At 37.3% G+C, this 14,653-nt stretch overlaps 1 protein-coding gene across 1 annotated transcript in view; it reads right to left on the minus strand.

Annotated features, from left to right (window-relative positions):
• Maco1 (macoilin 1) overlaps positions 1–14,653 on the minus strand; it is a 50,235-nt gene that overhangs the window by 16,539 nt on the left and 19,043 nt on the right. The window contains exons 4-6 of the mRNA XM_020158762.2: positions 11,012–11,135; positions 9,194–9,372; positions 7,285–7,786 (exon numbers count right to left, since the gene is read on the minus strand). Of these exons, the coding sequence (XP_020014351.1) occupies positions 7,285–7,786; positions 9,194–9,372; positions 11,012–11,135 (805 nt within the window). The remainder of the gene's footprint in view (positions 1–7,284; positions 7,787–9,193; positions 9,373–11,011; positions 11,136–14,653) is intronic.

Here is a 14,653-nt window from a genome sequence, read left to right on the forward strand (position 1 = left end):
GAAAGCTCTCTTGTCTGCATGTGACACTGGACCTGTGCACACAGAACTCTACCACACATATAATACAAGGGTGCTTGAGGGGTCTAGATTCTAAAGTAGCATGCCTGTGAATTCTGTGAATAATCAGGGGCCACATCCTAAATTTTGATATAGCTTATGCTCCAAGAACATGTCTTCTGGACATGGAGGAAGTTACCAGTTCTAGCCACAGTTGGCCTAAATGGTTCTCTGCACTGCAAAGACTGAAGAGTGACAAAAGGCCCCAAACTTCTTATCCCAAGGCTATCCCCTTCTCCTGCTAAGTGGTCTGAAAGCACACACTTAAGTTCGGGGATTCAACAGGAAAGGGGTGGTCTATAACTCTGGGGAGGCACTGTCAAACTGTGCTTGCTTTCTAGGAACACAGGAAACTGAGGAAGAAGAGAAAGCAAAAATGTCCCATCTGAGACAGCAGATCAGTTCGAAGGATTTACCAGGTATTCCCTAATAGAAAAGCCCAAAGCCTTTGCTATCTGAGAGTCAAGTTTTGATTGGTGGGGCAAGAGGGTGGGTAGGAACAAAATACAAGCACAGTAAGAAAGGTCAGGAGCAGAGGTTGCAAACTAGTGAACCAATCTGGCTCATAAATGTGTTTTGTTTGAAACTCTCCCAACATGATATAAAAAAAACCCAAATGTTTCTTTACCCCAGAGATTTCACAAATAGCTGTCTATTTTTGGCATCTCTTCAAAATATCACAAGATTTGGCAACATTGGGCCTATAATCCCCCATGGCAACAACTGCTGCCCCCTTTGGAAGAGTTTACATCCCAAGCTCTTGGGGCAGCCGGGGTAGGGGGAGTGGTCAGGTGCAACACTGAATGCACCTGCAAATGATGCCAACACAGACCTCAGAGCACTCACCTCTCCTGCTGCACTGATTCCTGGGCCTGTCTGGCTTTTGTAGGCGTCTGAGTCTGCATCTGCTTGCTCTAGAGAGTGTGTATGGCTGGCTGAGCATGTGCATATGCGCAGTGGTCCTTTCCAGTTCATTAGTTTTTTGTTTCTGTTTTGAATCTACTGGAACACTAACAAGAAAGATAAAATGTACCTTATGATGGAGGAGAGTTGTCCTAGCCAGCCAGAAGAAAAGGTCTAACAGGTCCCTAAGAGATTGGCAATGACTAAAATATGCTGCTAGCAAAGTATCCAAAGGGCCAGTTTCTAAATGTTAGAGTGAGTAATATTTCAAGAATATGGTTCCTCTTCCTCGTGGTTACCTCCCCTTCAAGTAATCCACCCCTAATCCCCTTAGATGGAAATCTCAATTGACCATGTGCCAGCAGAGGCACTGACTCAGAATTTAACACAAAGCCTTTCTAAGCTTTGCAGTAGTTCCTCCTCAATTCTAGTGAGGAAATTTTCAGTCCATCTAGGTTATCACTGTTTTGAAAGAAAAAACTCTGAAAACTCAATCTGACAATGTTTCTTATGTGAATGCCCAGTAACTTATAGGTTATTTTATTTTTTATCTACACAACCTTCCTGTTTGACCACCTGGATATGGACACATTAGGTAAACTGCTTGTTTAAATTCATTTATTCCTAGTTTCTATGACATGGTTTTTAGGTCACAAAGTACCCTTGTTTAAGTGGTACTTTGTACTTCTATTACTACATTTCTATTCCAGAATATTATAGTTTTCAATCCTTGCAATGGTTAAAATAAACACACACCACATTGTGAATTAATATAAACAAGAGTTAACTAAGTAAAACTATAGGAATCTAAAAAATTATGGACATAGCAGAAAATGATAGTAAATCAGGTTGCTCAGACATATGCCAGACAAACAAATCAAACACATTTCCATGGAGGCTAAAACCACATAAACTTTCTTAAATAGATATACGATTTGTATTATTTTTTCCACTTAATAATTTCCAAACAATTTAGTAGCAGCTATCTCCAACATATTTAATCTAGTCTGACCCGAACTCCTAATTGTCCAGTTTTCATAGTAATTTTTCTAAAATTTCACAGCTAGCAATGACACCATTACAAGAATTCACTATTACCCTGTAGAAGCAGAAAGACTTGTTTTGGTGGCTGTCACTGGTGGGGGCTCAGCAAGTCAATTAGCAGCAGTAGGTGGCATGCAGATGTTCCTTAGGAAAGGCGGCAGCAGAAAGCCCCCAAAGCCCAGATCATTGCCTCCCAAGATCAGATTTTCTTCTGCAAACTATTCCCGACACATAGGCAAAGTACATTCAAATGGGAAAGAGAACAAAGGAATGTATATTTCTCTCTCCAGCACTGGACATCATCTACTTCCTCACCTGGGGGAGTTCCTTAGAGAGAAGGTGGAACAGAAATACAGAAATGAGCTTGCTCCAGCTGCCACAAAGAGGATGGATGGCCACAAGCCACACAGAGAGAGGGCCAGACCCACCAGGAAAGATGAGCAGCATAAGGCAAACAGATTTCTCTCAGGTTCTTGGCTGACAGAGGCTTGTGCCTCAATTCCTTGGCCCTGGAGCACAACCCATCCACTGCCAGAGCAAACAGCTTATTTAAGAACCCTCAGTCTTGGGTTGTACTTGAGAGAGAGCGCTCTATGCCAAATGCAACAAAACTGCTAATCCTTTAGCCTGCAGGCTTTGAACTTCAGGACAGTAGCAGTTCAGGTGTCACCCTTGACCTGCTTATCTCAAACAGGGACTGCTGACAACCACACAGACTGGTCACTAATATGCCACAGCCCAGGACAATGAGGATGAAGTCAAATTGGAAAGTGATTTTGATACAGTTTAAGTGAAAAAAGGAGAACACAAAAACTATACATACAGTAAGACATGAGGTAAAGATTTGGGAAGCTGGACTACATTAATACTTAAAATTTCTGTTCTGCAAAAGATGGTACAGCTGGGCTGCTAGTTCACAAGAACCTATCTCAAAAAAAAAAAAAAAAAGAAAAAAAAGCCGGGCACTGGTGGTTCACACCTGTAATCCTAGCTACTCAGGAGGCAGAGAACAGGAGGATCATGGTTTGAAGCCCACCCGGGCAAATAGTTTGCAAGACCCCATCTCAAAAAAAAACCCTTCATAAAAAAGGACTAGTGGTGTGTAGGTGTTGAGTTCAAGTTCCAGTACTGCAAAAAAAAAAAAAGAAAAATCACAAAAAAGGATTGGCAGAGTGGCTCAACTGGAAAGAGTGCCTACCTCTAGCAAGTATGAGGCTGAGTTCAAACCCCAGTACCACCAAAAAAAAAAAAAGACTGTCCAAAGAATAAGACAAGTTTCAGACTGAGAAAATATTTGCAAAAAAGACTGACAAAAGTCTGTTATCCAACTGGGCATGGTGGCATATCCCTGGGAGGCTGAGTGAGGAGGACTACAAGAGCAAGGCCAGCCAGGGCTATACAATGAGGCTGTGTCTCAAAGAAAAAAAACAAACAAACAAAAAAACCAAAGGCTACCATCCAAAATATGCAAAGACCTTTTTTTTTTTTTTTTTTCTTTGCCATTCTAGGGCTTGAACTCAGGGACTTGAGCTTGCTAGGCAGGCTCTCTACCACTTGAGCCACTCTGCCAGCCCTGCAAAGATCTTTTAAATCTTTAAACTAATAGTAAGAAAACAGACAGCCTAATTAAAAAATGGATCAGAAAGATAACAAAGATGGCAAATAATATGAAAAGGTGCTTCACAGTGTACATCACATATACACATTTTGCAGCCCCTCCACCATGTTTGCATGAGAAGGAACCTAAGAGACCATATGGTCCAGTCTTTTCCACCAGAAGATGGCAAACTCACTCTCTAGCTAGCAACTCACACATGTCAGGTTTATTATGATGGTGGTATAGCATCTGTTTACAGCAGTTTTATTTATAATTGCCAAAACTTGGAAGTGACCAAGATGTCCTTCAGTAGGTGAATGGAAAAATAAATTATGGTACATCTAGACAATGGAATATCACTCAGCCCTAAAAACAAATGAGCTACAAAGTCATGAAAAGATAGGCAAGAGTTTTACATTATATTAGTAAGTGCAAGAAGCCAGTTTGAAAAGGCAATGATTCTAATTATATGACATTCTAGAAAAGGCAAAACTATAGTCAGTAAAAAAAAAAAAAAAAAAGTAATCACTGCTTGACAGAGGCTAGTGGGAAGAGAGGGCTGAATAGGATTTTTATGCATTATACTATAATGGTCATACTAGTAAACTTTGTTTAAGCCTGTAGAATGTATACCCACCAAGAGTGAATCCTAATGTAAACTATGGACTCTGGGCCTATATAAATAAGTTCCTAAATTGTAGCAAATGTTCCACTCTGGTGGGGAATGTTGAAAATATTTTTAAATTGACCACTAGAAAAAAATTTAAACAAACCAGGCTGGCAGTGTAGCTCAAGAGGTGGAGCACTTGCCTGGCATGGTGAGGCCCTGGGTTCCATTCCCAGCACACCACCAACAAAAACATTTAAACAAACCTTACTCTGATTTATGCTGTTCCTTTCTGACATTGAACTTAGTTAAAATAACTCCTCTTCCTTGCTTTTTCTGCGTTTGGCTAGGATTTTTGCCATGTTAGGAATAAAAACATCTTTGGCTACCAACATTATACATCTGTTTTTTAAAACCTTGGATAAAGAATTAAAAAAATAAAGCTGGGAAAAGCAGGGTAATTTTGTAAGATATGTATTTGTCAAATCGAAAGAGAAGTTTGGACTGGTTTTGGCAAGTTCCCAAACTTCCAGAGAAGAACCTACAGGAAACACTTATTCCCAACTTCCCCACCTTTGCCCCTACTCCTTTAGGTGCAATCTCTCTGGCACCTTCTGCTCCACATCATCTGACCTTTCTGAGAGACTAGAGCCCTTCTCTGTATACTCAGTTCCTCATTTCCATGTTATTCATTTATTCTACAAACATTCACTAAGAACTTTATTTTTATAGAGAAGCATAAAAATGAAGAGACCCCTGGTTCTACCCTCTGGAGTTCACAATCTACTGAAGGGAAAAGATCCTTAAAGCAAGCAAGTACTATATAAGTGGGGTCAGCATACTTTTTCTGAGTAAGGCCAGAGAGTAAATACTTCCGGCTTTACAGGCCACACAGTACCTATCACAGCTACTCAACTCTGCCACTATGGCACGAAAGCAGCCACTGACGTCATGTACATGAATGACAATGGCTATGCTGCAATAAAACTTATATTTATAAACACAGTGGGCCAGATTTGCCCCGTGTATTGCAGTGTTTGCTAACCCAAGGATATATGCATCCTAGGGCATATCCATAGAGCTTTGTAGGAGCTTTGCAGACTGCTGGCCCCATCACACGGAATGCCGTCAAAGGTAACCTGGATAGTCACACCAACCTACAAGAATTCTTGAAAGTCATGGACTAGTAATTCATTTTCCCCCTAAAAGTCTCTAGGTTGATTCCTCAAAAACAGTACTTCTCAAACTGGGGTCATGGAGTAATAACTTTCATTACCATTTTGCCTTTCCCTTCAAAGCCCTTTTTCTGTGTATTAGAAGATAGTTTAATTTCTCCTTTCTTCATGAAACATTATGTCAGTAATATTCTCCCATATTCTTTAATAAGGCTCAAAAATATGACTATAATATCTGTATTAAAAGTCCACAAATAAATTATGATTTATCTAAATTTCTCCTGCTGTTGGAATATTTAGATCATCCTTTTATATTACATTAAAAGTTGAAAATACCCTTATGGAAGTTTGTAAGACTAATCAAATATACTATTTTATATTTATTTGTTTGACAACAAATAGTTCTGTAAAACAGAGTAACTCTTGGGACTCTATAGGTCAAGGCAGTGTACACATTGGTGACCACAGGAAGAGGCACATAGCCCAGGAGTAGGCAAGAGGCACAAAAACTGTAGCCCCATGCCTCATTCACTGATTCTTTGATCTTTCCTAAAGACAGATCAGGTAGTAAAGTCAATCAACATTACAATTGGGGCCCAAGAATAAGCTTTGACTGCTCTTTCTGCAACAACCAACGGAGGAAAGCTATTTTGACTTGACTGCTATTATTAAAACCATACAGGAAAAAGAGGTTAAATTACTTGAGGCAGCTGTTTCATCTATAGCATCTAGTGGATTTGTGGGAAATTTCCTTTGAAATAGAAGGTTCTTTGATAGGTCTTTCTCCCCTGGGTATCTGGAGGAGGGTACTCTGCTGAGTTTCCTCTGCAGCACATAAGTGGGCAAAATGAATGTCATAATAAACGGATGTGGATGCCACCCAGCATCATCAGCAGTGTGCTTCTAAGAGTAGTATAGGGGCTATGAAACCACTAGAGCTTATAGTAGTAGAACAGAAATATACTTCCCTTATTCCAGCTGCCAATCAGAAAGTTAAAACAAATTAATAATCTAGTTCATAACACTTATAATGCTAGAAACCCTCCCTCCTAGAACAAACTGTCCTTGGCCTTTAAGCGAGCCAAAGGAAGTGGAATATAAGATAACTTACTGGACTGGGTGAGTTACAATTGCCCTCTTGAGTTACCCGTAACAAGGAAAGCTTCAGTTCAGATCTCAGTTTCCAGAGTAAAGATCTGAGGTAAAAGCAACATGTTTGAGTTTGCCTAACATAAGTCATACAAAATTCAGCAAAATTAAGTCTGAACCAGTCAGTGTGATACACATTATGCTTTTAATTAAAGATGAGAAAAGTAGCATTTCTTATTAAAATCCACACCTAACACTGTGTTTGTCTATGGAATTTTTAGAAATATGTTATTACTTTTCAAACCTAACTTTTCCAGAGTAACCTATGACTAATTCTCATCCTAAATACAGAAAAATGAAACAAAATAAACAAGTACAAGGTAGAAAAATCAACTTTCTTATCCCCTCTTCCCGCCCCCTGCCAATCTGTATCTGCTTGACAGAGAGTTGCATGAACAGGGCACAAATTCTTCTTTTTTGTGTTTTGCCAAAAGAACTTTGGATATGCAAACATAAAAGCACAAGACTAAAGAAGTGCCCTTCAATACCACCTGAAGAATCAGGTTGCATGTAAATTTGTCAAATGTGGAGAGCGATCACCATTACCTCTTATTCAGAACACCAGAAAATGTTAACTCAATGTGTCAAGATAATGACACAAGATAGCCAACAAACCCAAGGAAAACAAACACCAAAATGTCACAGTATCTGACCAGGAACAATTCCTACAGGCCCACAGAGGAGTGTATGCTTTTTAAAATCATGTAACATTTACTGAAAAGCATTGGTAAGGACAGAGCATGCACACTTACCTTACCAGTGCATCTGGTTTGCTTAGCTGGTTATTAGGAATACAGTTTTCCATTAAGTCTTTGTGTGTACTTGGGCTCTTGCTAGTGCACTTCTGCTTCTTCTCATTTTTACTAGATGAGGAAGGAATGCTCCCATTTGTAGCACTATGACTTCGAGGAGAGGAGTTCACAACTCCACTGGCATTTTTGTAATTTTTTGAGGAAGCAGTGCATGAGTCCTCTTTTAAGAGATTTTCTGTACTTCCCACAAGATCATTATTTAATCTTTTACTATTGATATGGTTTTCCATATACTCAATTTCTTGTATTTTAGAGTCTACAGGTTGTAGAATATTGTTGTTATTTATCCCAAGGTTGTGTTTTTTGGCATCCTTGTCCTTTTCTTTCCCTTTTTCTCGATACTCTATCTCTGGCAAAGTTGTGGACAGTTTTTTGTTGGCTGGGATGCCTCCGTTGTGGTGTATAAGAATTGAGGACTCCATATCAGGTAATCCTTTGGCTGCTACAATACCAAAAACAAACCAACAAACAAAAACACCACACCGGAATATTTAGTTTTTTAAAAATGTAAACTAAGTTGATTCAACAAACTATTAGCTAGGCTTAGAAATTCACTACATTAATTTATAAACTCATTTAGAAGAAATAGCCACAGCACATTATGCTAACTTAAGAAGCAAATACAGATACATTTGAGAAGCTGCACATTTAGAAAATCATCATTTATGAACATAAATCCATTAAAGGCTTGGCCTTAAAATAAGATTAGATTTTTATAATTAAGGCATACTTATTATCAGTCAAATCAAATTTGTCAGTCACTGGAGTGAGAGGACAAAGGCAGATCAGTCTCTTAAAAGGCTGTATTTTAAAAGATACCTGGAGTAAACAAACTGCTAATCATTTTACTGAAAACAAAGAAGTTATTGAAATAAAAGAAGTGTGATTTCAGGATATAGGACATCTATCTTTTTTCTCATCTCCAGTGTTGAAGTATTAAAAAGTCTGTTTCATTTACTAGGCTACTTGTATAAAATTTCCTGTATTGGTTCTATCCATTCCAATTTGTTAAAGGTCTACTAGAGAGATATTTTTGTACCACCCAAGAGAAAAAGTTTCTGACATATAATAACTAAAAACATGATCTCAAACTTCTAACTCCCAAATCCAGAAAACTACTACTGTCAATTCGTCTTTATTGGTTAAATGGCCATGACAGAGGTCCTATTAGAAATGGTTCAATTTATTCACATTATATTATATGAAACATGACAACAGCAAACATTCCGAATCTTTGCTCTATAGGAAGATTTTGACTTATAAAACTCAATTCTACCTTGCTTCTTCCCTTACTTCAATTACAAATTTACAGTTCCTTTTTTTTTGGTGATACTGGGGTTTGAACTCAAGAGTCTCACGCTTGCTAAGCAGACACTTTACAACTTGAGCCCTCCATCAGTTGCTCATACTCCATCAGTATGAGGCTCTGAGTTCAAACCCCAGTACTGTAAAAAATAAACAAACATAAAAATTTCATCCACATTCTGTATTTCATGACCAAACAAAACAATGGTCCTGAGAAGGAATGTCAGAAAACAGGAGAATCTAAAATCTGGCTGTTTTTCCTGACAAGAAAATTCTGAAAGACATTTTACATGTTTCCTCTTGACCAAGGAGACAGGTAAGAAAGCTGAAGCTTAGAGATATGACATGCTCAGCAACAGAGCTATCAGGGGACAGAGCTGAGATTTCAACAGTCATCTGTCCCAAAAGAGAGCTTGTGTTTTGTATTTTTTTGAAACAGGATCTCACTATATACTCCAGGCTAGCCCTGAATTTGATCCTCCTGCCTCAGCCTCCCAAGTGCTGGCTAGCTTATTAGGCTGACAGCTTTAGGGTAAAGACCTACCTTCCTCGGCCTCTTTTTCTTGCTTTTGTAGCATCTGCTGCTCTGGAGGGAGGGCCTGTTGAAGAAGTTGCATATAAAATTCGTTCTCCTTTTGCACTTCCTTTTGCTTCCTTAATCGCATTTTGTAGCTCACATAACTTTTGAAGCCAAAGCCCAAAGTCACCACAGGGTAACCAATACTAGAAAGAAGATAATCCAGCCAGTAATTGAAAGCTTAAAACAAACAAGACATGTATCAAGCTAATGAGGATATCTACAACTTTAAAATCAGAAAATAAATTCTTAGAATTAAAAAACAAATTTTAATTGATGATGAAGATAGCATTCAATAAATGTCACATCTAAATGACATTTTTGTTGTCATTCCACATTTTCATGTGGAAATTAGAAGCAGCTGCATTCAGAACAAACCCCCAGGGAACAAGAGAACTACTAGACCATAAGAGAACACTTCATATCAGACTCTGGTGTTCTTTAAACTAATTCAAAGAATCACAACAGTGATTGAACATTGAACTGCCTTATTATGCATTAGAATTTAAACATCTTTATGCTTATAAGAACTAAAAGGGTAGAGATTTTATGGGTGGCCACAAGTAATCATGCTAACTGATAAAAAAAATCAAAAGGAACTTCAGTTTTTAACACCAAAAGTTAGGGTCAAATTCAGGTGACTAACTTAATCTTCTTACTGCCTAAGTATTGTCAGCAATCCTATTACTGGAAAATTAATTCATAAACGCTATCACACATAAATTCAAGAATCACTTAAATAAACATAGGATAATCGGTGCCAGCATTTGGATTGTGCCACCAAATTAAAACAGATGTATTTACAACTCTAATCTCTGGGATAGAAAGTAGAAATATTTTCATTCACCCCATCAGACTGCCTAATACTGTTTCAAAGCCTCTGTAAACATTGAAAAAACCCATACAAAGCTTTATTAACATCAAACATCAATTTATAATTAGTCTACATGTGGTCTCACTACAAATTTATAGTGACAAATTTTAGTGATCAGGTTTATTTAATTCGTTTATTTGTGAAAAGATTAAAAATATTGGAAACAAGATTTCTTTTTTTTAGTCAATTCCTGTTTTGCTATAAATATTAGCAAAAATTGGTGTTTACAAGAAACATACATTAAATGGTGATTTCCATAATACACATAAACAGAAATCAAGCTCATGTTCATAAATGTTTCTGGCTAAAATTAAAGGAAAAATATCTCAATATTCATTTACATTTCTTAAGAAGAAATAATATTCCTTTAAAAATTATTACTTCTGTAAAAGGGCTAAGGAAATTCTGAGTTCTTTTAAGCTTCATAAAATAGCCATATAGCTTCATCAAGACTTTTTAAAATCATTATCAATTACAATAAAAATAGTTAACATTTACCAGACACTTTATGTGCTTGGTATTAAGTTAAACTCTTTACATGTTTCCTCTTGACCAAGGAGACAGGTAAGAAAGCTGAAGCTTAGAGATATGACATGCTCAGCAACAGAGCTATCAGGGGACAGAGCTGAGATTTCAACAGTCATCTGTCCGAAAAGAGAGCTTGTGTTTTCGTATTTTTTTGAAACAGGATCTCACTATATACTCCAGGCTAGCCCTGAATTTGATCCTCCTGCCTCAGCCTCCTGAGTGCTGGGATTACAGCTGTTCAACACCAAACCTGCCATAGGGGTTCATGCTTTTTACTAGCAAGCTTCCTGGGCTCATGTACAACCTCTAAGAAAAAACTCACAGTTGAACTTGCCATTCTACATTGATATGAATTATACATGAAGAATATAGATAATACTTACCAGTGAGCAGCAAATGGACGACAAAGGTCTACATGGAAATTTTTGAGATCTTTAAATCTAATTGCTGCTTCAATATAAACAAAGAGAATCCAGAGGGACACTGTAGGCAAACACACTCCCCTTTCTGTGGAAAAGCAGCAGAGAAACAAGCATCAATGATACGTTAACACAACAGATGGGTTATGGGAGACTGACTCAACTTTAGTAACTTTCATTAAGACTTTCAACTAAACTAAACTAAAAAGAAATTTGATCCAAACTGAAAGCTTTTATATGACAAACATTTTCACAGAATGACTGACAAAAACAAAAGGCAAACATTCTGGCAGAAAATACTCAGAATATATGTGAGGCAAACGTGATAACCACTATACTACAGAAACAACTAAGCAAAAGATTCATAGTCCTGACAAAGAGCTCCTACAAATGAGTAAAAAGGCAGCTGAAGCTGAGCATGGTGCTGCATGCCTGTGGTCCCAGCACTTGGAAGACTGAGGCAAGAGAACTGCTTGAACCTAGGGGCTGAGGCCAGAATGAGTAACAGAACAAATAAAACATTAACAACAACAACAAGAACAACAACAAAAACCCTGGGGTTTGGGGACTGAAGCTCAGTAGTAGAGTACATTCTTAGCATATGCAAAGTCCTAAGTTCAACCTCCAGCACCCTCCCCAAAAAAGAAAAGAAAAACAAAAGAAGAAAATTTGCAAGTCATAAAAGAAGAAATATAGATTGCTAAAACATGAAAAGCTGAGCATGGTGGTGCATGCCTGTCATCCCAGCTACATGGGAGGCCTTAGGTAGTAAGACTGTGGTCTAGGACAGCCTGGGGAAAAACACGAAAACCTGCCTTAAAAATAACTGAAGCAAAAAGGACTGGAGATGTGGCTCAAGTATCAGGGTGCTTGTCAAGCAAATGGGAGGTTCAGCGTTAACACCCCAGTACCACCAAGGAAAAAAAAAAGAAAAATGTTCAACTTCTTATTGATAAGGAAAATATAAATTAAAACAATCAGATTCCTTTTTAAAAATCTATTAGGGAAAAATGTAAAAGATAATATAGTATAGAGAGGGCATCTGGAAAGTTTTATTCTAATACTTGACAATAATACAAATTGTGACAACCTTTTTAGAAGACAATTTGGCAGTATATTTAAATTTGAAAAACACATACTTTTAACCCAGAAATTCCACCTCCAGGACCTAACCTATGGAAATACAAAAAAGAGGCCAGGAGGCAGTGGTTCATACCTATAATCCTAGCTACTTGGGAGGTGGAGATCTGGAGGATAGAGATTCAAGCCCAGCCTGGGCAAGAAGTTCGAGAGACCCCATTTAACAAATTAAAAAAAAAAAAAAAAAGGCTGAGCATGGTGGTTCACATTTGTCATCCCAGCCATGTGGGGAGCATAAATAAGAAGATCATGTTCCAGGCTAGCCTGGGCATAAAACAAGACCCTACTTCAAAAATAACTAAAGGGGAATAAAAATGAATATGAAAAAGAATATTCACTGTAGTATTACTTGTAATAACAAAAATTTTAAATTAATTTAAATGTTCATAGACAGATTTAATTATAATAAATCTATACAATGAAGTCTGATGCACATTTTCTAAAGAATGAAGATCTGTACAATCATGGAATATTTAAAAAATAAAATTCTTAAGTAAAATGAGTTGTAGGTGCTAGACACTGGTGGTGCTCACACTCTGTAATCCAAGCTGCCTTGGAAGGTTGAGATCAGGTGGATTATGGTTCCAGGCGAGCCCAGGCAAATAGTTCATAAGACACCCCCTCACTCCCTGTCTCCAAAATAATCAGAGCAAAATGGACTGGAGGTGTGGCTCAAGTGGTAGAGCACCTATTTTGCAAGTGTAAGCCCTGAGTTCAAGCCCCAGTCCTACTGAAAAAAAAAATTAAAACAAAAACAAAAAACCAAGAATGAGTTGTAGGATTAAAAAAAAATTCTGACTTTTAAGTACTATTTGAAAAAAATTTTTTCTTAACTCCATGCTCGTACTCTTTTTGTAATTAAAAACAACTTTCAAGGGAAGAAAAAAGAACTTTCAATAGAATAAATAAGATGTAAAAAATGAGAAATTTTTCATTGGCTTTTATTTTTGGCATTTCTAAGGTTTGAACTCAGGGCCTCATACTTGCTATGCAGGTGCTCTACCACTTGAGCCATGCCCCCAGTCCTTAATTAGCTTTTAAAATTAACATCTGGAGACTAGGTTCATCTATATTAGGATATGACTAATAACGAGTTATTTACAAATGTGCACTACATAGACATGAGGGCAAGAAAAGCCAATGACCCAAAGGCTTTTTGTTATGGATCTATGGGATCAAACTAAAGAAAAAACACAGATGTCTGAAAGCAGAAAGAGCATTTAGCCTAACCCTCTTATCTTGTTGACAAGAAAAGTAAAGCCCAAAGTTCAAACAAATTGGGTTCAATTTCTCAGAGATAGTACTGAATTGGCTTCTGAGGAAAACTCAACTACCTTTAAGCCTAGTCCCTGCATTAAGTCTACCCTGGAAGCTCTATGAAGGCAGCTAATGACCTCAATCATTCTTATGGACTTAACATGCAGAAAACAGGTATTTTCACAATATAGGAAGAAAAACAGCAAACCACAATATATTTTTCATTATCACTTCAAAAACTTCTATTCCCTGCTTTCTGTACTACTTTATTATAAACATAAGCAAATTACAGAAAAAAATAGGAAAAATTAGACAAAATACCTGTATTTATATGTCTATTAAATAAATGAAACTACATTGAAAGCATTTTTGAGCAAGAATAATAATCATGTTGTAAATTTAGTTTTATATCCTGGCTTTTAATAGCTATAATATAATTTCATCAACCATTCCTCATATTAGGTAAGAATTTTAATTTTTTAACTGGAAGAATAATTAGCCCAAAATTTATATAAGTTGCATTCATATTTGTCAGGCCCAATAAGAATGTAGTTTTTTGTCTTATTTTGTTTGCCTTTTTCAGCACTAATTGTTCCAAATTAAAACATATTTTACAACTTAAGTTATTTTAATGTGTATTTCTGAGTCTTGGGCTGAAGAGAAGCCAGGATCACTTTGTGACACCACTTCACTGCTGCCTGATAGGTTACCCACTGAACTAGTTACTAAGGTTTCTATTAAGAATTACATGGTCAGTTTCTTCTCTACTAAAACAATATTAAAGAAATATGCATAGTTCACTAGCGTATTTGAGATGGAAGTCTCCCTTCAACATTATTCTTTGTCTTTACGTGACAGAGAAGAAACTGGGACCTAGAGAGGGGGGTGAATGTAAGTGGCATCTCACTTGAAACTGAGGCTCAGGAGAAGGAAATAAAAGCAAAACTTGATACATATTATTAGACAACAGACTAAATCAAGTCAGATACAAGAGAGTAAAGTATGGAGAAAACCGTGCTCACAATGGAAACTCTGAGTAACAGGGCTCAATTGCGTCTTCTTCATGGGTCAACATCACCCTCTATGTTCCTCCAGAGAGCTTTAATTACTTGTCATTCTCTTGGGGGTCAAAATTCTACAGGGCCTAAGAATCAAGTTTCCTGTAGCTTTGCAGACAAGAATTACTATGAGAGGCCATCCTCAAATCCC

This window comes from Castor canadensis, chromosome 7 (genome assembly GCF_047511655.1).
Source record: "Castor canadensis chromosome 7, mCasCan1.hap1v2, whole genome shotgun sequence".
Classification (NCBI taxonomy): domain Eukaryota; kingdom Metazoa; phylum Chordata; class Mammalia; order Rodentia; family Castoridae; genus Castor; species Castor canadensis.